The sequence below is a fragment of the Bubalus kerabau genome, chromosome 16, assembly GCF_029407905.1.
Source record: "Bubalus kerabau isolate K-KA32 ecotype Philippines breed swamp buffalo chromosome 16, PCC_UOA_SB_1v2, whole genome shotgun sequence".
Taxonomy (NCBI): domain Eukaryota; kingdom Metazoa; phylum Chordata; class Mammalia; order Artiodactyla; family Bovidae; genus Bubalus; species Bubalus kerabau.
In genome coordinates, this window is record NC_073639.1 from 18210751 (window position 1) to 18237444 (window position 26694).

The window sequence follows — 26694 nt, forward strand, 5'->3', positions numbered from 1 at the left end:
AAATGGAATATCACAAGAATACACAATGTTTTTACATTGCTTTTCAAGTTTTACTACAAATGAGTGGTAAGTGTACAGTCACAAAACCTTAGTCTCCAGGATTCAGAAATTTCTTTTAAGTTATTTAAACCAATTTCCAAAACTTTATTAAAAATAGAAACTAGGACTGGACAGATTAAAGCATTTAATTGAGAATACAGGGTAACCTTTTTATATATTCAACTACATGTCAAATTTGCATATCTTATTGCATTTACAGAGTTATTCAGAAGTTTCTTTTTGTAAGCAAAGTCATTAAGTCTTTTTCTCAGGATACTCTGCCACTGACATAATTAAATATTCCAGTGGAACACAGTTCATGTCTGTGCCCCAAATGAGTTAACACTTTAGACTTTCAGACAAGTTATCATAAATGAGTCATTTATACATGTATATTATCCCACTTCTTTTAATAGGAAAAAACTTTTGTGTTGATTTATGCATCAAAGGATGAATGTGTGTGTCATTTTATGTATTTATATCTATTCCATGTCTTTATCTATGTATATGTACATATGTGTATGTATGTATGTAGGTATGTATGTATGAAAGGCATTTCCAAGCACAAGATTTATTAGTGTGATCAAAACATCATCTTTAATGTAACACATACCTTGCCTGTTCAGCAATGAAGGAAATAAAAGCACTTTGCTCTCCTTTTAATTTATTCAAAATAATGAAAATAGACTCAGAAATTTAGAATGAGAAGAAAACTTAGATTTTATCTAGATGTTACAAACCTGTTCATTTGAAAGCATAATCATTAAAATGCCAAAGAATAGAATGTCAGTCTTAAAGAACTGTGGACGAAGCCAACTAAAGTTTTGAATAAGAATTCTAAGACATTTAATTATAAAAATTATGTTAACATATAAAAGCAAGCATGAAAGAAAACATTCATCACTGGACTCATTATGATGAAATTTTTATCATGAAATTGTACAGCTTGGGAAGGTATACAACATATTGGTTTTTTGACATTTCATTTTTCACTTGACCAAAGTGTACATGTTTATTTTTCACATGATTGAAGTCTTGTCTTTGAGTTCTTCCAAAACTTGATTTGGTGAACCGACTCTCATTGATTACTATGGCAAATCTTCTAGAGAAAAAACAAAACAGTGGTATTAAACACAGTTATATTTAAATACAACGGGAAACTAATTCATAAAATAAATTTCAGGATTCTATATTCTTACAGAGTTGTCCTTGAATACAACTGTTAGGAAATGAAAGGAATTTCTTTTCAGATTAGCTCTATTAGAGTTCTGTGTAGTGAAACAGAATTTCTTAGAAAATCTATTCTAAAAGCCTTAGAACTTAAGAAACAAACATAACTGCTCTTTTCCTAACTCCTGCAGAGATGAGAAACTAATAGAGAACTTGTGAAGGGGTGGAACAGAGTGGGAAAGCAGTAAATGGTAAGTGAGTGAATTTACACATATGTGTTTGAATTTAAGACAAGGTTCCTAGTTTGTAATCTCTTTCAGAAGTAACTGTTTTTCCTTAGACATAAGCACGGGCAAGGCTGTACAGAAACTCACTGCTAAATTCCTCTCTGATTCTACCATGTGAAGGAAGGGCCGGCCTCCCCCACCAAGTGTGATGTCCCCCTTTCCTTAGCTAGTAGGTTGGATTTATGTTACTTCCAGAAACTGTGTGAAACAGGTGGGCTGAACCTTTGCTGTTATGGAAGCAGAGCATTTCCCACAGTCTCCTTCGATTGGGGAATTACAGGAATGCTGCACCCCCAAATTCTGCCGTAGCAAATGGACTGGTAGAAGTCACATGTGGCCATCACTGTGGGCAGCTACTCAGATTCACTTATTCTCATTTCTCACCAATCATTAATCCTGTGCAAGTTCAAGGAGGTAAAAGTGCCGGGAGCCGGCGAGAGACATTCCACTCGTGACAAAGGTCATGAGGAAGGGGGCTCGGCATACGCAAAGGCGGGATCGAGCCTCGGGAGTGCCCCTGGATATTCTCGAGCATCTACCCCCCAAAAAACCAGAGTCTGCCTACTTTATTGCTTTGTGCTCTCACCTCTGACTTTACTGGGGGCTGTCCCCCACCACCATCTCACTCTCTCTGTCAAAGAGTTAACTTACAGCTCCAATTAATAAAGTTCCTGGGCAATTAGGAGTGTTTAAATCCAAACCCCTCAGATGGCTCTCTAACTCGCCTGACAAGTTTACCCGGACACCTACAGCTATGCATACGATTGTTTACAGTCTCCCAGCCTCCAGAGGCACGGGAAGCTTAAGATATTCAAATAGCTTAGAGCCTCTCAGAGAATTAGAAACTGTCAGAATAAAACTAGTAAAAGATTTCATTGATGAGCCAATGTTTGTTGCCAAGTTTTCACATCCCCTGAATTGTATCCTTGAATGTGCATTAATTAATATAGTTGGTATGTAGAAAAAATAAGTAGTGGCCTGGTGTTAGTAACTTTAGACCCTTAAGGTAGTAAATTCTTTCCTTTGTAAACCCATTACACATCCACCCTATAGGAACGTAATCTTATCTTCGGAAGATGGCGCCAAACCTTAGAATAATTACTCTTAGAGAAAAATAAGTCTTTGTTGATAAGTCCTTGTCAAGAGTCATAAAATGTTAATAGGCCTCTGGCCAGAAGATGATGTAAATCACCTAAACCATTTGTATACGATAAATCTGCAGGAAAGAAACCCTGGTTTTTGATAAGCATCAAAGACTGCTGATTTTGCATCCCCTATTGTCCTCTATGTGTAACTTAGGGTATAAAAGCCCCTGTTGAAAATAAAGCTATGGGCCTTGCTCACCAACGCTTGGTCTCCCCATGTCATTCTTCCCTTTAACTTCCAGCTGAGTGTCCATCTGGAGCGTGGATGTCCTCTGCGACCATTTATTTGCCTGGGCTTCTAAGACCCACTCGAGAAGGTGTCTAAGGTGGGGCACCTTCCGCTATTCGAGAGGGCGCCTGCGGCCTCCGTGGTCAGAGCTAACCTGGTGTCACGGGTTATATTGATTTTCCGCGTAAACCAAGCCACTCAGCTTCTTTTCTCCACTGAATTTTCCTACTGAGCTATCCTCATTCTATTCCTCTTTATTATCTCTAATTAACATTTGAATAGGTCGCCTAGCCGTCTCTCCTTCGAATACCCTGGATCAGCCGGGGCTGGACCCCGGCATAAAAGCAATTCGTTCTTTATACCCCAACGTCTCTTGTTCTCGTTGAAATGGCATGATCACTCCCATCTCTTATTGCCTTTGACTTGTGAGTTACTTTAGAGCAGTATTCTACAAAAATAGGGCTAACCCACTTTCTGGAATCTTGTGTGTTTTCCCAAATTTCCTATGAAGTGGGGTCTGATTTGATAACCCATTTTGTTAGAGCAGGCAGATAGCTAGAAATGAGCAGACAAAGGGAGGCACAGGCCAAATGGCAGGAAATCCCACATCTTGTAAACAAAAAAGGTCCTTGGGCAGACAGAAAACAAGAAACCTCTGGACTGATAAGAACCCAGACATTTTGGGGTAACAAGTGTCCTGGAGGCAGACAAAGAAAGGTAGGGAAAGGCGGAATCTCCAGTGTCCAAATGTACCTTTTGCTCATTATGTTCTCATTACAATAAAATTAGCCTTGCAGGTAAGAAGTTTCCATCATGTACTGATGCCATGACACTTCTGATCAAGACTGAATAAAGACAAAGATCCCTGCTCTCCTTAGAAAGGTGGAGCTGGGGTGAAAATCAGGAATTATCACTCCAAACCTCTCCCCTCCCAATGAACATTCTGCCCACTTATTTTTACACTTCATATAACCAGCTTGCTAAAGGAATTCAGAGAAGCTACCCACCTGAATATACTCACACTCCCCCGAGAACATCCTATTACTTATTAATAAACCCTTTATTTTCTTGACTTATGTGCCTCGTCTCTTAATGCTTTCTGCCAAGAATCTACTGTCTGGTAACAATTTCACTAACTTACTAAGACACATTTAATAACTTCATTTGCACAAATAAGGAAAGGTGAATTGAACCTAAAATATGATTCATCTCACTTTCCACTGCATTTATGTATATTTGAGACATAAATGAAGAACTGAGTTATTAATCTTGCTGAGGTCGAAATGCACACAGTTCCTTGACTACACCATATTCTGTCTTCTTTTATGCTTTTGCTCAAGCTGGACTTTTGTCTAGAACTGACTTTCCCCTAGAAATGTCTATCCACCCTTTAAGGCTGACCTCTGGTGATTTCATCTGCAGAAGCTTTTGCTATCAATACCTGCCCCAGACTTTTTAGATGCTAATGCCTCTACTACCTTAAACCTGTTCCCTACAATGACCACAGTTTGTTTCCAATAGATGCTCAGCTTCTAGAGGACGGAGACTCCTATTGGTATATCTAATAAGCGTGTAGGTGCCCAAACCACAGTAAGCATTTGGAACATGTCTGTTGCACTTAAACTAACAAGGATATTTTAATGAACTTTGATGGATTAAATTTTTGTGAGCTATTGCACAGAAAAGCTCAAGATTATATGAAAAAAAAAGAGCAGACAAACATTAAACACTAAAATTGTCACCAAAATATATCAATAGTTAAAAACATATGGAAATTTAGGTAACTAAACATTAGGTCTTGACTAGTAATTGCTCCATTTTAAAAACATCTTCAAACATTTTTTTTTTGAAACAATGCAGAATGTAGGTAAAAGAAATAACACATATTTGTCCGACCTGCAAATCCTATAATGAAGCAACCTTAGTTTAAAAAAGTGAATCTGCTACAGGACTCAAAACATTTACTGTTTTATGTATCTGCACATTGAGTCTTATTAATCCTGGTAGCTGAGAATGACATGTACACTACTCGCCCTACTAAGCATGAAACTCCAAGGACTAAAAAATTATATACTGATCATCTTTAATCTTTAAGAACCTACAAGATAATGTGATGAAGCTAGTTCTGCATATAGGTTATATGGCTGCGGTAGAGAGTTGAAAACTCTCTGTTTTTCATGACCTCAAAGTCTAAAAAACCTAGCAAGTCCTTTGAAGATAGGTGCTAGGTCTAGGGTTAAATATTGGAATCTGGAAATTTACAGCCCCTAAAATCTGTCATGATTTTTGATAATTATGAGAAAAACTTCAATTTTGTAGAAAGCAGAATCAGTTCCCTTTTGCTTGAGCATTTAAAGCCCATTCTACAGCGACTTGTGTTTGGTGATTATCTCCCCAAACAGATGTCTTTTGGGTTCACACCTCCAGGCAAAGTTTAATGTTAATAGAACCATATACTCAATTAGTGAAATTATGTAACAGGCCATAATTAATAAAACTGGTTAGGTATTAAAACACATAGTAGAGGCTGCAACTACTACTCAGGTCTTATGAATTACTCTCATGCTGGTAATGGATGCTCCAGTCTTGTTAGACTTTACATTTTTTTTTTTCCTGCAAGAAAGTACTAATATCTGCTGCTGCTGCTGCTGCTAAGTCACTTCAGTCGTGTCCGACTCTGTGTGACCCCATAGACGGAAGCCCACCAGGCTCCCCCATCCCTGGGATTCTCCAGGCAAGAACACTGGAGTGGGTTGCCATTTCCTTCTCCAATGCATGAAAGTGAAAAGTGAAAGTGAAGTCGCTCAGTCGTGTCCGACTCTTAGCGACCCCATGGACTGCAGCCTATTAGGCTCCTCCATCCATGGGATTTTCCAGGCAAGAGTACTCGAGTGGGGTGCCATTGCCTTCTCCGACTAATATTTGGATACTTTTAAATATAAAAATCTCACACTTTTTAAGGTTGTCTCTTTTTGGAAAACACTATTTAAGTTAATACTATTCTGGGTGAACAAGATACTCCTGCTGTTTTTGCCATGTTTATGTATCCCCTTTCCACCTGAGAGTGGAAATGATAAGGGAGCCTAGTGACCGGCCACTTGTGCAGAGGTCATTGAGTGTGGAGGCTGCAATATTTATAACAGCTACTAGGCATTGGGTGCTTACTCTGGCCAAGAACTGCTCTAGGCACTCTACTGCTTATGGTAGTTCATTCGATCCTCATGAAACTCTGTGAGGTGAACACCATCATTATGCCCATGTTGAATTATCAGCCCACTCACTATTATTATCTCCATAAGAATAGCTGGCTTAGGGTTGCACAGCTGCTAAGTGGTGGAGTATGGATTCAAACCAAGGTCTGGCTCCAGATTTGGGGCTATTGAACTAGCCCCCTACAGGTTCTCCTATACTCAACTTTGCAGTTTGGAAAATAAAAAGTACACAAAAGAACTTGGTTTTTGCTTTATGTGCAGTATTTGTTTTACTTTTTTTAAAAACATAATTTACACCTAAGAGAAAATTTCATTATATTGAAGAGTATAAAAGTAAGTCATTAATTTATGTTCCTTCCAAAAAGGCAAAAGGCAATAAAAATAGAACCAACCTCTTTCTTCTGGTTGTTCAGAAGTTTTAGGAGCACTTGTTCATTTTCGATATCTCTATGAATAAAAGGCAGAAGAATGTTAATGCCACAATTTTAGACACAGTAAGAAAAATACCTCAGATTAAAAGCACTTTTTTTGGCTAAAGTTTGTTTTCTTTCAATTAAAATTCTCGTTGTAGAATTCTTTTGTGGAAAAAGCTGTTATTTCATAGATACCTACAAACTTTGCTTTAAAGTTTTATTTCTAAATAATATTTGTTATTTCCATAGGTGAACTATTACCCCAAACATTGACTGCGTCATAGTTCCCTGCTGTAATGAAAAGCTGAATTGATAACCATGACCCAATTCTACTATATTCGTATGGAAGATGTTCTCTGAATTTTGCCAACCAAGTATGTCATTGTCTTTTTCAGATTTAGATCATCAGCCAAGAGAGAAGACAACTAAATTTGTCATCTGTGCCCAAAGACAAGGGGATGACTTTGTCCCTAACATTTAAACTGCAAACAAGAGGAGTCATCTTCCATTCAAGTCTTTACAAAATCTCTCGTATTAGAGCAGATTCTCTCAATTACTTTACTTTTATTAAGAAAATATTATTTAGAGAAGATAAATTTACATGGAGTAATGCTAAACAATCATAGATTTGAATGATTATCAAAGTCACCTAACAAAAACATTTAAAAAAGAAAAGGGCAAGGGAACTCTATGTAGATTTAGTATCAATCTTGTTGTTATAGCCCTGACATTGCAGTTTTGTGAGCTCTTGAAAACAAGCATTTTATAAAGAATATATACAGATATAGAATGGCTGTGGTATGGAGATCACAAAGAAAGATAAAAATAGAGGGTGAATGAGAACTCAATTGCACCACTCTTTTGTGACTAGGCACTTAATGACCTAGGATTATAATTCCAAATTACTAGCATTATAATCACACACACAAATGTTGTGTCTGAACTGCCTTAAACAGGAGGTTATAGCAAAGGTGATGTGCTTTGGAATGCTGTCATACAGACTCAAAAGTATCCTTAGTGATGAAAAACATCATTCATGGCTGAAAATTCATAGGTGGAATTTGACAAATCTGTCCCAGGAAATAGAATAAAAAAGCAAATGTTTTCAGCATTAGTAAATATATCATGTTATTTTAAAGATTTTTCATATGCAAATTAAACTGGATACTATAATTAGACGTTTGACTTTCATCCACATCCATCAAAATATATTAAACCAAGTTAGAAGCCTTGGAGGATGTTTCATTGGAAAACAGGTAGATTGGTATTTGGGGATTCTTTATAGGCAAATGCCAAATAAAAAATTCTACTAGAGTAACTCAGTGACTTCTCTGTGTCCAGTTGAAAAAGATGGAGTTTCAAGCAGTTTTGTTTTCTTTTGAATTTAGTTGAAGCCATAGAGCTAAACCCTCCTGGAGTTATTTAGACCATCACTTAAAATTAAAACTGAGTCCTCATCCTTCGCGGAGAAGGCAATGGCACCCCACTCCAGTACTCTTGCCTGGAAAGTCCCATAGACGCAGGAGCCTGGTGGGCTGCAATCCATGGAGTTGCTAAGAGTCGGACACGACTGAGCGACTTCCCTTTCACTTTTCACTTTCATGCACTGGAGAAGGAAATGGCAACCCACTCCAGTGTTCTTGCCTGGAGAATCCCAGGGACGGGGGAGCCTGGTGGGCTTCCGTCTATAGGGTCGCACAGAGTCGGACACGACTGAAGCGACTTAGCACCGACAGCAGCAGTACCAGCCTTCGCCGTTGCAAAATAAGGCGGGCACTTCCGACGATAAGTCCAATGATAGCAGCAATCACCACAAAAATAATGACTATCATTACTATAGGAGAAAAACAGGAGCAAATTATAAAAGTGTGAAGTAAATGACCACACAGCATTTGTAAAATAAAGCAGGTAAAATCAGGGTAATATCGTTTTGTCTTTTTATAGGGGAAAGTGATAGTCCACAAATACAGTGTTGGGAAAGTAGCTCCAATGTGGTAGCACAGAGTCCAAAACGAATCTGGACTAAGGAAGGATCTGTATTTATTCTGGATGTACCCATGGTTGGTTAGAAAGCAGAAGATTTATAACTTAAAATAAAAATGATGATCAGATTATATACTGCTGTTTCTAAAATGTTTAAGGAAATTGGAAATGCCTATTTTGATTCTGAAAAGAGCATATTTTATTTCCTTTTACAATTTGTGTGGCTGAAATCAGTAACACTCTTGTTTTTAAAATTAGCTGGTGGTTACCAGTGGGGAGAGGGAAGAGGGAACAGCAATATGGGGATAGGAGAGTAAGAGGTACAAGCTGTCATGTGTAAAATGAGCTGCAAGGATATATTATTGTACAGGGCTTCCCTGCTGCCTCAGACAGTAAAGAATCTGCCTATAGTGCGGGAGACCTGGGTTTGACTTCTGAGTTGGGAAGATCCTCTGTAGAAGGGAATGGCAACCCACTGCAGTATTCTGGCCTGGAGAATCCCATGGACAGAGGAACCTGGTGGGCTACAGTCCATGGTGTCATAGAGTCGAACACGACTAAACAACTAAGTACAGCACATATATTCTACAGCACACAGGGAATGTAGCCATATTTTATAACAACTATAAATGGAGTATAACTTCTAAAAGTTGTGAATCACTATATTCTACACCTAGAACAAATAATAATGTACAGTAACTATACTTCAATTAAATTTTTAAAAATAAAATCAGAAAGAAAATAAACTTAAAAAATAAAATTGATGCTTTTAGTTCCAAGGCATTTAAAACTCACAAAACAAAATGTTAAATGTAATGATCATCATTCTTTGTTAAATATTAACATACCTGGCTGTGACAAACCATGTGGATGTTCTGTGTATAGTTCTAAAAAGACAATATTTGAAAATAAGGTCAGCAAACATACGGCATATTTAAAAAATACCCCTTTGGAATTAGACTGTCTAGTGGATTTTTGTTATTCCTTAACTGTGTTTAAAGAACTACATAGTTCAACATTCAACAGTGAGCAAATAAAATATATGAGGGAATGTGTCAGTCTTAACATTAATAATCCTAATATCTACTTTCAGCTACCCAACAAGTTACCATTCATCCGGAATTAGTCAACTCCCTCATGCGGTAAAGGGAAGGATACGAGAAACTATTGGAAGAACCATCTATGGACTTCCACAAGAAGCAGTGCATTTTTAAAAAATGTAAAAATGGTGATCAGAAAGAGACATATTGAGCTGTAATCCTACATGAACATCAGTTCAATCCTCAAAAAGACCTGGACATGACTGAATGTAGCTCAGTCATGTTGCTATCCATTTTCCACCATCAGAACCCAAACCCTTACTTTGCTGAGTTTTTGCCAGCAGCCTCACTGGATTCCTTTCTGCAAACGTTCCTAATATAGTTGCCTTAAATGGTATGGACCTAACAGAAGTAGAAGATATTAAGAAGAAGTGGCAAGAATACACAGAAGAACTATACAAAAAAGATCTTCATGACCCAGATAATCACAATGGTGTGATCACTCAACAACACCCAGACATCCTGGAATGTGAAGTCAAGTGGGCCTTAGGAAGCATCACTACAAACAAAGCTAGTGGAGGTGATGGAATTCCAGTTGAGCTCTTTCAAATCCTGAAAGATGATGCTGTGAAAGTGCTGCACTCGATATGCCAGCAAATTTGGAGAACTCAGCAGTGGCCACAGGACTGGAAAAAGTCAGTTTTCATTCCAGTCCCAAAGAAAGGCAATGCCAAAGAATACTCAAACAACTGCACAATGAGAGGAGAGTGAAAAAGTTGGCTTAAAGCTCAACATTCAGAAAACTAAGATCATGGCATCCAGTCCCATCACTTTATGGCAAATAGATGGGGAAACAGAGGAAACAGTGGCTGGCTTTATTTTTCTGGGCTCCAAAATCACTGCAGATGGTGACTGCAGCCATGAAATTAAAAGATGCTTACTCCTTGGAAGGAAAGTTATGACCAACCTAGACAGCATATTCAAAAGCAGAGACATTACTTTGCCAACAAAGGTCCATCTAGTCAAGGCTATGGTTTTTCCAGTGGTCATGTATGGATGTGAGAGTTGGACTATAAAGAGGGATGAGTGCTGAAGAATTGATGCTTTTGAACTGTGGTGTTGGAGAAGACTCTTGAGAGTTACTTGGACTGCAAGGAGATCCAACCAGTCCATCCTAAGGGAAATTGGTCCTGGGTTTTCATTGGAAGGATTGATGTTGAAGCTGAAACTCCAGTATTTTGGCCACCTGATGTGAAGAGCTGACTCATTTGAAAAGACCCTGATGTTGGGAAAGATTGACGGCAGGAGGAGAAAATAACAGAGGATGAGATGGTTGGATGGCATCACAGACTCAATGGACATGAGTTTGGGTAGACTTCAGAAGTAGGTGATGGACAGGGAGCCTGGTGTGCTGCAGTTCATGGAGTCGTAAAGAGTCGGACATAACTAAGCAACTGAACTGAACTTAACACACGCTAATAAAGTAAGCTCAAAATTCTCTAAGCCAGGCTTCAATAGTACGTGAACTGTGAACTTCCAGATGTTCAAACTTATTTTAGAAAAGACAGAGGAATCAGAGATCAAATTGCCAACATCCGTTGGATCATAGGAAAAGCAAGAGAGTTCCAGAAAAACATCTATTTCTGGTTTATTGACTATGCCAAAGCCTTTGACTGTGTGGATCACAACAAACTGTGGAAAATTCTTCAGAAGATGGGAATACCAGACCACCTGACCTGCCTCTTGAGAAATCTGTATGCAGGTCAGGAAGCAACAGTTAGAACTGGACATGGAACAACAGACTGGTTCCAAATAGGAAAAGGAGTACGTAAGGCTGTATTCTGTCACCCTGTTTATTTGACTTCTATGCAGAGTACATCATGAGAAATGATGGGCTGGATGAAGCACAGGCTGGAATCAAGATTGCCAGGAGAGATATAAATAACCTCAGATATGCAGATGACACCACACTTATGGCAGAAAGTGAAGAAGAACTAAAGAGCCTCTTGATGAAAGTGAAAGAGGAGAGTGGAAAAAGTTAGCTTAAAACGCAACATTCAGAAAACTAAGATCATAACATCTGGTCCCATCACTTCATGGCAAATAGATGGGGAAATAGTGGAAACAATAGCAGACATTATTTTTTGGGCTCCAAAATCACTCAGATGGTGAATGTAGCCATGAAATTAAAAGACATTTATTCCTTGGGTGAAAAGTTATGACCAACTTAGACAGCATATGAAAAAGCAGAGACATTACTTTGTCAACAAAGGTCTGTCTAGTCAAGGTTATGGTTTTTCTAGTAGTCATGTATGGAATTGAGAGTTGGACTATAAAGAAACTGAGTGCCAAAGAATTGATGCTTTTGAACTGTGGTGTTGGAGAAGACTCTTGAAAGTCTGATGGACAGCAAGGAGATCCAACCAGTCCATCCTAAAGCAGATCAGTCCTGAATATTCATTGGAAGGACTGATGTTGAAGCTGAAACTCCAGTATTTTCACCACCTGATGCGAAAAGCTGACTCATCTGAAAAGACCCTTATGCTGGAAAAAACTGAGAGTGGGAGGAGAAGGGGACAACAGAGGATAAGATGGTTGGATGGCATCACCATCACTAGATGGGCATGAGTTTGGGTGAACTCCGGGAGATGGTGATGGACAGGGAGGCCTTGCATGTAGCGATGTGTGGTTTCACAAAAGTCGGACATGACTGAGCAACTGAACTGAACTGAATGCTCGGCTAGAGATAATCCCCCCTGATCAGTCCACAATAGTATTTCTTTTTATGCTGTCTTCTGATGCCATTTTATGTCATTTGTTGAATTTACTACAAATAACATACTGCACTACATTACATGACCTCGTCAAAGACGTGATTATAGTGGGTCATTCTTTCGCCGCTCACTATTTACAGGATTCATGGCATGTGTGCTGTGTGTGTCTGCAGTGGACCCATGAATGTTCTCTGGTTTGACACTATCATGTTGGCTTCACACTGAAATCACTTTGAAAAGTAGATTATTTAACTGGACCCAGAAGTCCAGTAATTGGTTCTAAGCACTTAGCTTAATTTTCCTCTCTTGGTCTCTGTCCTTCTGAACACCCGTTGCTTCCCTTTTTCTCAGTGTTTCCACTAGCTAATGATCCAGGAGCTATGCTAAGTCTTCTGTGAGGCTTTACTTTAAATCCAGAGGACCCTGCCGAAATCCCACCTACAAAAGACCTTCTTCTTTTCTGCTTTCAACCTGCTCTTTCAAAGTCATCTTCTTCTCCATAGAAGAATAGTCAGTGAGAGAGAGAATGCCACCTGATCATCCTTATCTCAGGACCCAGATGGCTTATACTTTACTGGGCACGTATGATGTATTGGGCTCTCAGTCAAGCAATTTAACACACATTTGCTAATTTAATCCTTAGAGAAACACTGTGAGATAGGTGTAATGAGCCCCATTTTAAAATTAAGATGACAATGACCTTTTGGAGAACTCAGGGTTCAATCCACTCAGGGTCAGCACCTGGGACAGGGCCAAGCTCAGGGCTGAGTCCAGCCAGGTTTGACCATAAGCCCCCTCTCACCACTGCACTACTGGATCCCTTTTACCTGGCCTACCATTTCATGCTCACAGTCATCATTTATGTGTTTTGCTAGAAGCTTTAATTTCTTTAATCTACAGTATTATTCCTGTGCAACATTCCAGAAGCGAGAAATCCTCTAGAGGAGAGAGATTTTGTCTATTTTGCTTCCATTTCTCGGTCTTTGTCAGTTTCCCTGCAGTAGTCAGTCCCATTAAGTCGAGCTGCATCATAACAGTGACACCAGAGAAAAACTGTTTTAAAACATCAACAAACCTCATGGTGGTGCATAAACAGCAGGCCCAGGATTGCATGACTCTGTACTAGGAATGGCACTGGTCGAAGAAGGCACAGCTGCACAAAAAAGAAGTTGAGAAAGGGAGTAAGGTTGAGGTAATGAGCGGACCACAGAGCACATCACACAAGACAAATTCATCCCACATCTCTCCTAGTGGCAGCTCCAGAATTTTCATGTGGCAGGGCCTTACAGGTGAAGAAGGCGAGCCTTGATTTCCGCATCTGTATAATGATAATACCTACTTCAAAATGTTATTGAGAGGACTAAGTTAGTTTAGTATATAATTTGTGTGCCTTCACACACACATCAGTTAGTATAGTGTGTAGTTAGTCGCTCAGCCGTGTCCGACTCTTTGTGACTTGTGGACTCTAGTGCTTGAGGCTCTTCTGTCCATGGGATTATTAGGCAAGATTACTGGAGTGATTTTCCATTTCCTTCTCCAGGGAATCTTCTCAACCCAGGGTCTGATTTTGCATCTCCTGCGCTGCAGGCGGATTCTTGACCACTGAGCCACCAGGGAAGTCGCCAGTTAGTATAGTACAGGCATGTAATGAACATGACATTCAAACCGGCTATTATTATTGTCCTTATAAATGGGGACTTGAAGCTGCTTTTGCATAGCATTTTACATAACTTTGGAACATTGCCCACGTAAAGAAAGATGGAGACTCATGACAATTATACAAAGACTAACGTTCTGCTCCATGCCCCCCTGCCTCCATCTCTCAGGTACAATCCTACCTCCCCAGTAAAAATGAAAACAAAGACACCATTAAATTTAGTTTTCTTCTAGCTAGAGATGGGGTGAGGCAATACAAAAATCATCCATCATTCCACCACCCAATAATAGACATTTAATCATCTTGGTATATAGCTATCTGAACTTTTAGCTATTGTGTCTAAATATGGAATAATTGTGTTTAAATATATATAAATATGTAAATAGCATTTTAAAAATATATATTCCCTGAGCATATGCCCAATGTTTTGAATCCAGCTCTATTACAAGTATTTTAATTGCTGCATACTGTGCCATTGTATGAATATTGTACTTTATCAGTCTCTGAGCATTTACAGTGTTTTTACTCTTATGAAATTTGATACCATTCTCTGATAAACATCAGTGCACTAAACTTTGTGATGCATCTCTGCTCTTTCTTTTAAGACATTGTAGTAAAGGAACTAGTACTCAAGTGTGATGCTGTAGGGGTGGAACGACCTCACTTCTCAGGACAGCATCACCTTGGCTCCTCAGCTAAATGTGCATGGATTCCTGGAGAATCCATAAAGAACTGAAAATGTCGTTGGCACTTCTGCTCGGTCTATCTAAGGTCAGATTTCCAAGGCTTTCCTCTTTCTACCAGCTGCCAGCTACTCAGTTCACCCTCAAATAATTCAGACAAGATTCATTGCCCCTAAACTAAAATATCTTCTCCCCTCTTATAAACCCTATTTCCACCTTGTTCCTTGACTTGTCCTACTACCTGATTCATTGTTGTGGTTGTTGAGTAGCTCAGTTGTGTTCAACTCTTCTGCAGCCCCATGGACTCTAGCCTGCCAGGCTCCTCTGTCCATGGAATTTCCCAAGTAAGAATACTGGAGTGGGTTGCCATTTCCTTCTCCAGGGAATCTTCTCAACCCAGGGTCTGAATTTGCATCTCCTGATTGCAGGCGGATTCTTGACCACTGAGCCACCTGCAAAGCCCCACCTAATTCATTACATGGATATAAACAATTATCACACACATTAGGTATATGGTGTGACAAATGACTAGTATTTGTAAGTTATCCTTCATCATTCAGATGCAAAGCTGTAAAATATAATGTAAGGACAAGTGCTTTTCTCAATTGAAATATAGTTGATTTACTATAATTCAAAAATAATTCAGTTATACACACACACACATATATATTCAATTTTCAGGTTCTTTACCATTAAAGTTATTACTAAATATTGCATATAGTCTCCTGTGCTATACAACAGGTCCTCGTTGTTTATGTATTTTACATATAGTAGTGTGCATCTGTTAAGACCAAGTGTTTTTAAACAATAACTAGATCATAGGAATGTTGAGCTTCAGCAACTATTGAGGTTAAAATTATGGAAAGAAAGATTTTCATTAGGAATCAATGAAAGTATATAAAAATAAAAAAGAAGAGCTAATGAACAAAGATGATCTGTCTCTGTTAGTTAATGTTACATCTTCCTTTACAACTTTCAGTTCAGTGCAATTCACTCATATTTAGGGCACACATTTATAACCCCTGTGGATACCAGTGAGCTTTTCTGAAACAAGCTTCCCTGGGCTCGTGGATCCCAGGCCTGGCACATTTTCACTCTTTTCCACACTAGAACAGGGCTCCGTACATAGCGGGTATTCAGTGAAATACTAGCAGTTGTAAATGTTTGGCCAATTTCCTTTCTTTTTAAAAAAAGATCTCATTTTCTTGAGATATAATTCACATACAGCAACGAATTGTTTGACCAGGTTCTTATGGAGAGACAGGGAGGTGAGTGTCTGGTTCACGCCTAAAATGAATGTACTGATGAATGAAACACGCCACATGCAAAGGGGCATGCACGGAATGAGTGTAAGAATAGTGGAAACCTGCCTCCACAGAAGACTGACACAACATTTTTGATGTTTCAATAACAAGCACACAATTTTACCACTAGAAGAAAAAAAAACTCCCAAAGTAAAAAGCAAAAAAATAAAACCACAACAAATTTAAAGTTTTTAAGTAGTGCGTGTGTGCTAAGTCACTTCAGTTGTGTCCGACTGTTTGCGACCCTATGGACTTCTCCGTCCATGAGATTCTTCAGGCAAGAATACTGGAATGGCTTGCCATTTCCTCCTCCAGGGGATCTTCCTGACCCAGGAATCGAACCTGCATCTCTGGTCTCTTGCATTGGCAGGCGGGTTCTTTGCCACTAGTGCCACCTGGGTAGCTAAAGTTTACCTGAAGCCATCTAGAGTTTTCACCGAGTGCAAAGATTGCGCTACCCCAGGCTTTCTGCCTGTCTGAGTCCGGACTTTCAGTGGTTAGTTAGGGAGGTGTGCTCAGTCTATGGGACGGTGCCCCCTCCTCTTTATGAACACCTACAAGACCCTGCCTGCCCCAGCCCCTGCCTGCCTCCCCATCAGTGCTTGCAACTTCACTCTCCTTTGGGGCCCAGGCATCTGGACAGCTCTTGGTTCCTCAAATGCAGCATACTCTTCTCCAAGCCCACACCTTTGTACCTAGTCTTCTCTTTGCCTGAAATATCCTCCCGTGGTCCCCTTCTTGGCTGGCTATCCACTTCTCAGGCCCCAGTTCAAGGCCATTTTTATTGGGAGGTCTTCTCTGACCTCCCCTACTTCGGTTTAGGCTAAAAACTCCAAAAGGTCCCAGTGCTTGGCATGGTGTGTTAAAGCTATATGAAATCTTATGATTAACTGTTTTGAATCCAGATGTGTTTCATAGGCCTTGATGGTGTGGAGGAAAAAAAGTTGCCTGCTGTATCAGTGAACAAAGGATGTTGCAGACACCACGCTTTCAGCCATTGCTGCCACCGCAGACTGTAGACCCTGAGGGGATTCAGGATGCAGAGAAGCAGGCTACTGGCTCTAGATGGTTAAGGTGTATATCAAAGGAATGACTGTAGTAAGCCCGGACTCTTGCATCTTCCCATAGAGGGAAAAGCGCTAAATTTATTAACTTGAGATGTCTGGCTTTCTTTAATTAAAAGTAATCCTTTGACTTTCTGACTACTTGACTTCTGCCTAAGGTACTTCATCATTCTGAAATCATAGACATTTGCATTTCTGAGACAGTAATATGCATAACAAACACATTGTGTATTAACTAGATTCTAGACATTTTCTCTTCAAAACAATTACCTGAGAGTATACTATCACGTATTAATTATTATGTGTAGAGGAATAAAACAATGACCAGAAACATTGCTGAACTTGCCTAAGATCACGAAGTTGATAAATGGTGGAGGTGAAGTTTGAATTCCCACCTATTTGGCTGCAGAACTGTCTGCCAAACTCTGTCATAATCTATGCAAAATAAAAAGTTTGAGAGCACCAAATAAGTGTCATTGAAATTTGAAATTCTCACCAAATGAGGCAACTAAGTCTCAAGTAAGCCTTCCCTTCTAGCAAATCAGGGCTAACAGAAAAGATGCAAAAATAATAATTTACATTGTGCAGAAGCTGAGGATGAGAGGGTTATTCCCTTAACATACAGGAGTAGAATGACCTCCAGGGTTAGAGCCAGCTTATGGAAGGACAGGTATTTCTGGTTGGTAATTTATTTCAGGTTATAATAATTTCAGGTTATGAATTTTATAATTATATTATAAATTTATAACCTTAAATCTCATTTTTTTCCTGCTAAGCATCTTTCAGTCCTGTTACTCTTGCTTACCATGAATCTTCAGAACTAAAGAAGATTTCACATACTATAGATGTGCCAGCTTTATTTTAAGATATTGGCATTTGAGTAGCTAAACTCCCTATACATATTAGATGTGGGATTAAGGAAGTTAGACTGGTTGAGAAACATTCTAATTAAAAAAGGAAAACATTATCCCAAACTTCTCACAGCACTGATACTTCTCATGCCTGGCTGGACAATAATGAATGGGAAAATAGAAACTAGATCAGTATGCTCACTCTTGATGCTGTGTATTAGAACCATCTGTGGACTCAGACATTGGAGTCTAATGCACTGCCTGCAGCAAGAATACTGCTCCAGACTAGATAAACATGTAGAAACTTCAGTTCCCTAATCATTAGGATCTTTTCTTACATTTTCAAAGGTCCTAACATCAGTAGTCCCCAATCTTTCGGGCACCAGGGACCAGTTTCATGAAAGACAATTTTCCCGTGGACAAGGGTCAGGAGAAGATGGTTTTGGGATGAATCACCCACGTTACATTCATTGTGCACGTTGTTTCTATTGTGACTACATTGTGATTAACCTCTCTACTAATGATAGTCTCCATTTGCACCGCAGATCATCAGGCATTAGGTTCTCATAAGGAGCACACACCTGAGTACCTTCCATGGGCATTTCTCAGCAGGGTCCATGCTCCTGTGAGAATCTAAAGCTGCTGCTGATCTGACAGGAGGTGGAGCTCAGGTGGCGATGTGAGAGGCGGGGGTGGCTGTACATATAGATGATGCTTTGCTCACTCCTGCTATGTGGCCCGGTTCCTGACAAGGGTTGGGGACCCCTGTCTTACATCACCCTTATCTTGTGTTGAATAGATTTATAAAGCAATTGGATATTAGCCTGATTTGCTTGAGAAGAGTTGGATACGACTTAGTGACTGAGTGACTTAGCGACTGAGACTGTGTCTCCTGGTCAGACGCAATGCCATTGCCATGGCCCACCTTCCCAGTTGCCTTCAGCAGGTGCAGTATGTTCACCTTTTGTGCTCTGGAATTATTTTCTTTCCTTTTGACTTTTAAATATCATCATGACTGAGAAATTAGTAGCAATATCAAAGGGAGAGCCCTAGAGAAAAAGGTCACTTAGCCCAGATAAAAATGAGCAAAAGGTTACCATCATAGTTATAAAATTCATTCAGTTCAGTTCAGTTCAGTCCTTCAATCGTGTCCAACCCTTAGTGACCCCATGGACTGCAGCCTACCAGGATCCTCCATCCATGGGATTTTCCAGGCAAGAGTACTGGAGTGGGGTGCCATTGCCCTCTCCTACAGCAGCTTCCTACCAGCTCTCTATTTTACACATGGTAGTGCATATACGTCAATGCTAGTCTTTCAATTCATCCCAACCTCCCCTTCTGTAGTTTTGTTTTAGTTTTAGAGTAAGACAAACTACCAGCTACATTCTCAGATCCTCTTGAAGAGGAAATTTACTTGCCTATAGGATGTCAAACATAACCTTGGTCAGGTAAAATACTTCATATTAATTATCGAAAATTTTCATTGCTTTCCCTTCCTAAAAAGTGATTTGTCAAGGATGCTTTGGCAGAAGACTACAAATAAAACCAAAGGAATTCATTTGGTGATAGTATGACATTACTGATTGTTATTACTATGTACATGATTTAATTCTTTTCCATCTCATACTGACTTTAGTTAACCAAGACTGCCAGGTATGGTCTCAATACTGACTTACCATTGTCTTCAGCCAAGAAGTAGAAGATGTCTTTAGTTGCCTTGCTGCCTTCATTCAAGATGTAGTAGATCCTCATCTCATCAATGTCAGCTAGCAAAAGAACAAGCATCATACACACACAGTGTTGGCACAGAGAAAATGAGTATGATAAGAACTTCAGTGTTTTTTATAGGGCATGAAAATATTACAATTAGTAAATTTAAAAATGATTAAATGAACACAAATCTAACTTTAAAAAAAATAATGAGGTTAATAAGAATTTAACTTTTTTTTAAAGTTGCAATAGCAAAAAAATGGAACCTTATAATTTAAAATTCTGTAACTCTGCTACTCTGTGTATGATCTCTGGGATGATGAGGTGGGCATCCAAGAAGGATGCCCAGGTTCTACCTATGCACACTTCACAATACCATGGTCCTCTACAGACAGCTTAATCCAGCTGGTGTTAGGTCTTCTATCCAAGGTTGAAACACTCGGATACGCACGAACTATTTGTTGAAAGGAATTTAAACAGGAATAATTATTGCATCCTCAGTAAAAAGGAAATAAGATTAAAATCATGATGTTTTTCTATTGCCCATTCTCTTGGATATTTGAGAATGTGTCAGTTGGGTCTATAATTGTGTTTTTGTATTGCTAATGCTAGTATTTTCAAGACAATTTGCATTTTGGGGTATTCATTTGCAAGAACAATTTTTATGGAACCTGATATGATTTCACTTGATTTAGAAGCAATTCTGAAAATGTAAAGAAACTGTTTTTTAAACAACCTTCTTTAGTTTTACTCTAAAATTGCATCCAGCTTTATGCATATTGGATGTGTAAAATTCCATGTGTCTCTTCACATCTCATGCATAGAGTTACATGAAAAAGTTTTATGACCATGTGAAGAGCAGTCAAAGGTACCAGTATCATTACCTGGGAAGCCAGCGGGACCAGCCTTTAGCTCACCATTAGTAGTAACAACAAATATAAAAGAAAAATGATCATTAAAAAATATACTCCCATAGTTAGGCAAACTTCTGTGCCTGCGTGTGTGTTAAGCTGTAAGTCCTGTCAGCCTCTTTGCTATGGACTATAGCCTGCCAAGTCTCTCTGCCCATGGGATTTCCCAGGCAGAATACTGGGTTGCCATTTCCTTCTCCAGGGGATTTTCATTACCCAGGGATCAAACCCATGTCTCCTGTGTCTCCTAGGCAAACTTAGTTCTATGCATTTTCTAGATACAGAAATTGAATTTGAATAGTACAATAAAATGTGCAGTGTAATTTTTGTATCTGAAATCAAGACACCAAACCACTATCTTCAGAAATCCAGACTTACTGGTAAACTATGTAAGTGATTCCTAGGTATGTCATTCTTTACTTAAAATTCAAACTTAAACTGATCTTTTCAAAATCATTGTAATCTTATTATATTTCAGAAGCAGAAGCTGTCCACCTATATTTGGCAGTTTTAAAGTGTAACTACAAACCTGACTGAATGTCTGAGAGTTCCATCTGAGAGTTCATGCCGATGAAACAGCTGATAATGGATTTGTTGCCTTTGTTTGTTAATTTCTCATTCCATTGTATTTCATTAGAATTAGAAGCTTTCTGCTAAAGGACTGAGGTCAGGACAATTTCATGCAGAGCTGGGAGATCTTATCTATTTAAGGAGCAGGACAAAGGCATCAGGGGACACTGTGTACTAACCTTGTGTAAAAACTCGTGTGCTCTCATTTCCAAGGCCAGTGTTGATAAGGAAGCCATGCACTGGTCCTCTGGTTACTTTATACTTCTGGAGCCTGTACGAACTGTCCCAATCCTCTGTCTTCAGAGACCTGCTGGTAATCAGGAAGCCCACATGTCCAGGGTGAAGGTGTTCCAAGGCCAGGGCATCTCTGTTAAAGGCAGTCTGGGAGAACCTGTTGTCTAGGGAGCTTCTTATGTGAATCCACATTACCTGAGGTCTGTGTGTCTCCACAGCAGTGTGTGGGAAGACACAGAAATCAGCATGAGTGCCATCTGTCAGAGTCAAGGAGAAACTGTCTTCAGTTGTCTCACTGCCGTCGTGCCAGTAGCAAACCAAGTTCTCGTTCAGGTCCCGTTGGGTGAAGGTGGTCACAGGACGACTGCCGTTATACAAAATCCTGCCATGGATGGGGACCTGGGTGATGGTAAAGAGGAGGAGATCATCTGGGGTATCCTTGTCTTCCGCTGTCAACTCAAAGGGAGTGATGCATTTTCTTTCCCCTTCTTGCAGTATCAGGTTATGGATGGTCATGATAGGTTTCTTATTATTCACATCTGTGAAAAAGATCCTGAAGGTTTGAAACACGGGATTGTGTTCATCAGTCTCTTGAAACTCAAAGCTGTCCATCTTTTTCTCATCATTTGAAGTGCGAACATAGACCATCTTGCCAGCCAACTGCCGCTGAGTGAAAGAGGTAATGGGCTCCCCAGGGTGGTCAGAGATTTCCAAGTGCCCCAGGCTGGGAGCCCTTGTGATGCTGAAGTGCAGCTGTTCATCAAAGCTGTTGACGTCATTGGTGCTAAGCAGATCCGTGGTGAGGGTCACTCTGCCATCTTCTGTCAAGGTGACCCCTTTGCTAACCACCTCAGGGAAGAAGACCCTGTCTAAGCTGCCAATGGTGATGTTGAAATAGCAGTCTGGCAAAGGGTTAATCCCATCAGTCACATCAAACTTGATAAGGTCATGAAGTCCTTGGCTTGTGTGGGTGTAACAGATGAGGCCTTGGTCAATCTCACCCTGGGTGAACTTCATTCCCAGGGTGAGGTTGTTCCTCACCTCCCCTCTGGGTTTTCTCAGTCGCTGTAGAAGCCCTTGTTGAGGCCCAGAGCGGAGGATAAAACTGAGGCTCTTATCATCTGAGTCAAGATCTGTGGCTTTGAGGACCTGATTGGTGATGACCTCAGTGTGTCCAGTCTCTACTTCCAGCCCATTGTTGATGGTCAGCCAAGGGGTTTCATCGTCCACCAGGATCACCACAATGGGTACCGTCCTGTGGGTGGCGTGCTTGCCGTCACTCAGCCAGAACTCAAAACTGTCCTCTGTGGTCTCAGAGTCATCGTGCTCATACACAATGGTGGAAGCTTCCTGAATCTCCTATAAGGTGAAGCTACAGATGGGCTGGCTCTCTGTGGCCAGCTGCTATATGATTCGCCCATGCTGAGGGAGGGCTGTGAGCTGAAAGTGAAGCTCGTTTGGTGGCAGGTCAGCATCGGCTCCATTGAGCAGTGGGGTGTCTATGACAATGCTCATTCCCTCTAGGACAACAAACTCATGGGAAAAAAGTTCAGGCTGCTCATCATTGGTGGGTAAGATCATTATAGGAAAGAAGACATTTGGGGAGAAGTTGATGCCATCAGAGCAATAAAAGGTGAATTGATCTTTTTGTGGTTCTACCCCCTTGTGGATACTCTGTACATAGTTGACATGTCTTAGCTGGACATCTCTGATGGAGAAAGCGCTGATGGGATAACCAGCTCGGGTCTCTTCTGATCCAGGAGCTGGTGTCATATTTTCCAGGTAGCCAGAGACTGGCTGACCAGTTACTGTGCAGAGAATTTCATCTTGGGGAGTGTCTACATCTTCAATGCTGAGATGTTGTAAGGTCAAGGCACTCTTCCCACCTTCATGGACAAAGTAAGGCTCCCTGACCAAGACCTTAGGGGCCACATTGTTGACGGGCAGCACCACCACCTGAACCTGCACCTCTTCCACTGTGCTGTCTCCCATCATCCGCTGATGAGAATCCTTGGAGAGGGCAAGCCTGAAGGCATCAGGCTGCTTCTGGAATCCAACTTCACCTCCCGTGTGGACATAGACTACTGTCCCACTGATGAGGTCCTCTTGGGTGAACCGTTCTGTGGGTAAACCATTCACCAGAATAGTGCCCAATTTGGGGTTATCTTCCACAGTGAAAGAGAGCATCAAGTTGCCTGTGTCCTTTAGACCATGGATGATGTCCATGGTGATCTCAGTGGTTGTATTTTCTAGTACATCTATGAACACATCTAATAATGCACTACCTATAATAGAGGTCCTGGGACTTTTGTCAGCTGCTGTGGGATGCACAGAAATCTGGACAGTGATGGGTATGTGATGCACCATGTCACTTACCTCCAGATGGAAGGTATCACTGGTGGCCTGTTTTCTGCGGTTCTGATAAGAGATACTCCCATTAACAATATGAGCTTGTGTGAAATGTTCCCCTGGGACCATACATTTTTTTAAGTACTGCAAATGTCCATGTTGGGGACCCCAAACTAATATGAAGACAATCTGGTCAATGTCTGTGTCAGGGTCTGAAACATGCAGCTCATTACTGCTGAGGCTGAAACTCTCTCCTTCTAAGACAGTAAAGCCTCTGTTGGTGACTTGGGGAGGCTGGTTGTCCACAGGCCTCAGGAATAATGTGAATGTGCCAGGTACACTATTGCCTGCAGCATCCTCCACCTGGTAGGTGAACTGCACAATCCGTGGTACAATACCAAGCTTCTTCCAGGGGGGCTGGTAGGCAACCTCATGGTGATTTCCCTGGGCCTGGGTGAAGTGCACAACGGGTGTGTCTGGTGAATCAGTGAGCACAATGTCTCCAGCCTGGACTTGGCGGTTGCCATCTGTGTCAGCAGGGGGCATCAGCAGGGTGTACCACAGGTGCTGGTCCTCTGAGTCCCGGTCAATATATTGGAGGAGTTTCTTCTGGAAGTGAGTGAGTTGGTATTGCTGCACGGTCATTTCTAGGGTAGTTCCTGGAAACAGCTCTGGACTCTGCAGATCCACTGGTTGGACTCTGATGGTGAAGAAATGTTGCTTGGATAGATTGGGTGGGTCATGGTCATCCTGCACATGGAAAGTTATCTGGACCATTATGGATTGAGGGCCAAGGGGTCCAAGATGGTGGTAGAAGAGTCTCCCTTCCACTATGTCTTGTTGAAGCCACTCAGTCACCACCTTCTCATAAAGTCCTTCCTGTCCCACGTAATACCAGCCTTCATCTTCAGGAGCCCGAGGTGCTTCCGACTGCCGCAGCAGCATCTCCCCCAGATGCTGCCTTGAGCTGGAGGAACCGGGAGCCAGATCCCCCCCCTTTCTTCCTTTTCTCTTACCAGAGGCTGGTCCTCCAGCACAAAGTGGATGGTCGAGTCCTCAGAGTCAAGATCCACTGCACTCAGGACAAAGGGGGAGATCTGGACTGCCTGCCCTTCTGTCACTGAGAGCCCGGTGTCAGCAGTGACCACTGGTGGTTCATCATCAACAGGGATGATGGCGAGAGGGAAGAGGAATTCCACCTGGTGGTGCCCATCCTCCATTCGGAAGATGATGTTGTTGCTGTAGGTGTTGCTGCCATCATGCAGGTACACCACTCGCCCTGCTGCCAGGTCCGTTGGCGTGAAATGCTTGCACCCTGCTGGTACCCCAGGCACGACCAGCTGCTCATGTTGCAAGCCCCTGATGGCAGACACTTTCACCTCTCCCAGGTGATCACACACACTGATCTGAGGGCTGTTGGCTCTGGAGAGGGGCCTTGCTGCTGCTGCTGCTGCTAAGTTGCTTCAGTCGTGTCTGACTCTGTGCGACCCCATAGACAGCAGCCCACCAGGCTTCCCTGTCCCTGGGATTCTCCAGGCAAGAACACTGGAGTGGGTTGCCATTTCCATCTCCAATGCATGAAAGTGAAAAGTGAAAGTGAAGTCGCTCAGTCGTGTCCGACCCTAGCGACCCCATGGACTGCAGCCTACCAGGCTCCTCTTTCCATGGGATTTTCTAAGCAAAAGTACTGGAGTGGGGTGCCATTGCCTTCTACGGAGGGGCCTTGACTGACCTTAAAAAAGTAGTAGTCCCTGGTCATAGCTAGCCACCGGGGCCAGGGTGTTCAGGGGTTTCACGACCACCATAAAGGCAAAGGGGTCTGAGGTGGCACCATCTGCGTCCACCACCTCCATCTCCAGTTGGAAGAGGTGTTCCGCATCCGATTTCTCCATAGGAGGCTGATAAGCAATTTTCAGTTCCCGCAGCTCCTGCTGGCTGAAGAAGGATACTGGAAGGCCCAGGGGGTCGTCAGTGCTGACCACATAGCCCTGCTGCCCCGGCGTGGTGATGGGAGCATTGAGAATGTTGAAGACCAGGTCATCGGCATTAGACTCCTTGTCCTCCGCAGCCAGGGCGTAGGGCGTCGGGCGTCAGGGCTGTCAGCAGGAACTGATGGACCTCCAGCATCATCGGAGCTGCGTGGCTGGGCCTGGGCGCCGTGTTCTCGGATCCCTCAAGGATCCTCACCAGCAGCTGGAAATGTTCTCGGAGCAGCAACTCCTCTGACTCAGCTCCTGGGTCCCCTGGCCCTAGCAGCTCCGCCACCATGGGCACATAGTCCCGGTTGGGCGAGGGGTGGTGGAGGTGTGCTGGTAGTGCACCCCAGCCCGGATAAAAGCCTCACAGTCTATGGCCTTGGCCCTGGGGAGAGGGGCCCCGGCGGCATCCACCAAACGCCCATACTCGTTCAGTGGGCCACCCTCGGGGGGAACAGGGGTGAGCCAGCACCTGCGGGTGGCCGCGGACCCCGGCTCCGGGGAAGCAAAGGCCAGCACTCTCCTGTCAATGGCGTGGCTCCAGCCGCGCAGCTCCTCCACCGCCAAAGGCCGGTTGCGCGTCACCAGCTTCAGCCGGTGGAAGACCACGTCCACCGCGAGCATGAAGGGCAGCGGGACCGTGGAAGTCGCGGCGTAGTAGCGCAGCTGCAGCCTCACCCGCGCGCGTCCGGGACTGCGGGGGCCCCAGTTGAGTGTAGCGGACCTGGCGGGGCCCGAAGGCGCAGGGGAAGCGGCGCGGAGAGAGCGCGCCGTGATGCGGCGGCAGGGCGTCCAACACCGTCACCTCGCACCGGTCCCCCGGCTGCACTCGAATCACCAGGTCCCGGAGCGGGTCGAGCCAAAGCGAGTGGCCCACGGGTCCCCGGAGCCCGAGGTTGGCGAGGAGGATGCTGGGGCCGTCGGGGCTGCTACGGCCCAGGGCCCCCCAGGTGGGAAGGTAGGGCGCCCGAGGGGGCTCAGCCTCAGGCGAGGGTGTCTGTCCCTGTAGGGCAGGGCAGCTCAGGAGCAGGTAGGCGGGCGCGGCGGCAAGCTGCCGGGGCGTCCCAGCAGGGCGCGGAGAAATGCCATCCAT

General features: G+C 42.3%; 1 protein-coding gene across 1 annotated transcript; it reads right to left on the reverse strand.

Moving 5' to 3' along the window:
• Nucleotides 1-962: 962 nt before the first annotated feature.
• On the reverse strand, nt 963-26694 carry LOC129629922 (FRAS1-related extracellular matrix protein 3-like). The gene is given in 10 exon segments (XM_055550145.1): nt 963-1141; nt 6475-6527; nt 13368-13445; nt 19528-19617; nt 21222-24623; nt 24626-25059; nt 25348-25700; nt 25702-25917; nt 25920-26312; nt 26314-26694. Coding segments are annotated over 8 exon segments (5346 nt in total). The 3' UTR covers nt 963-1141; nt 6475-6527; nt 13368.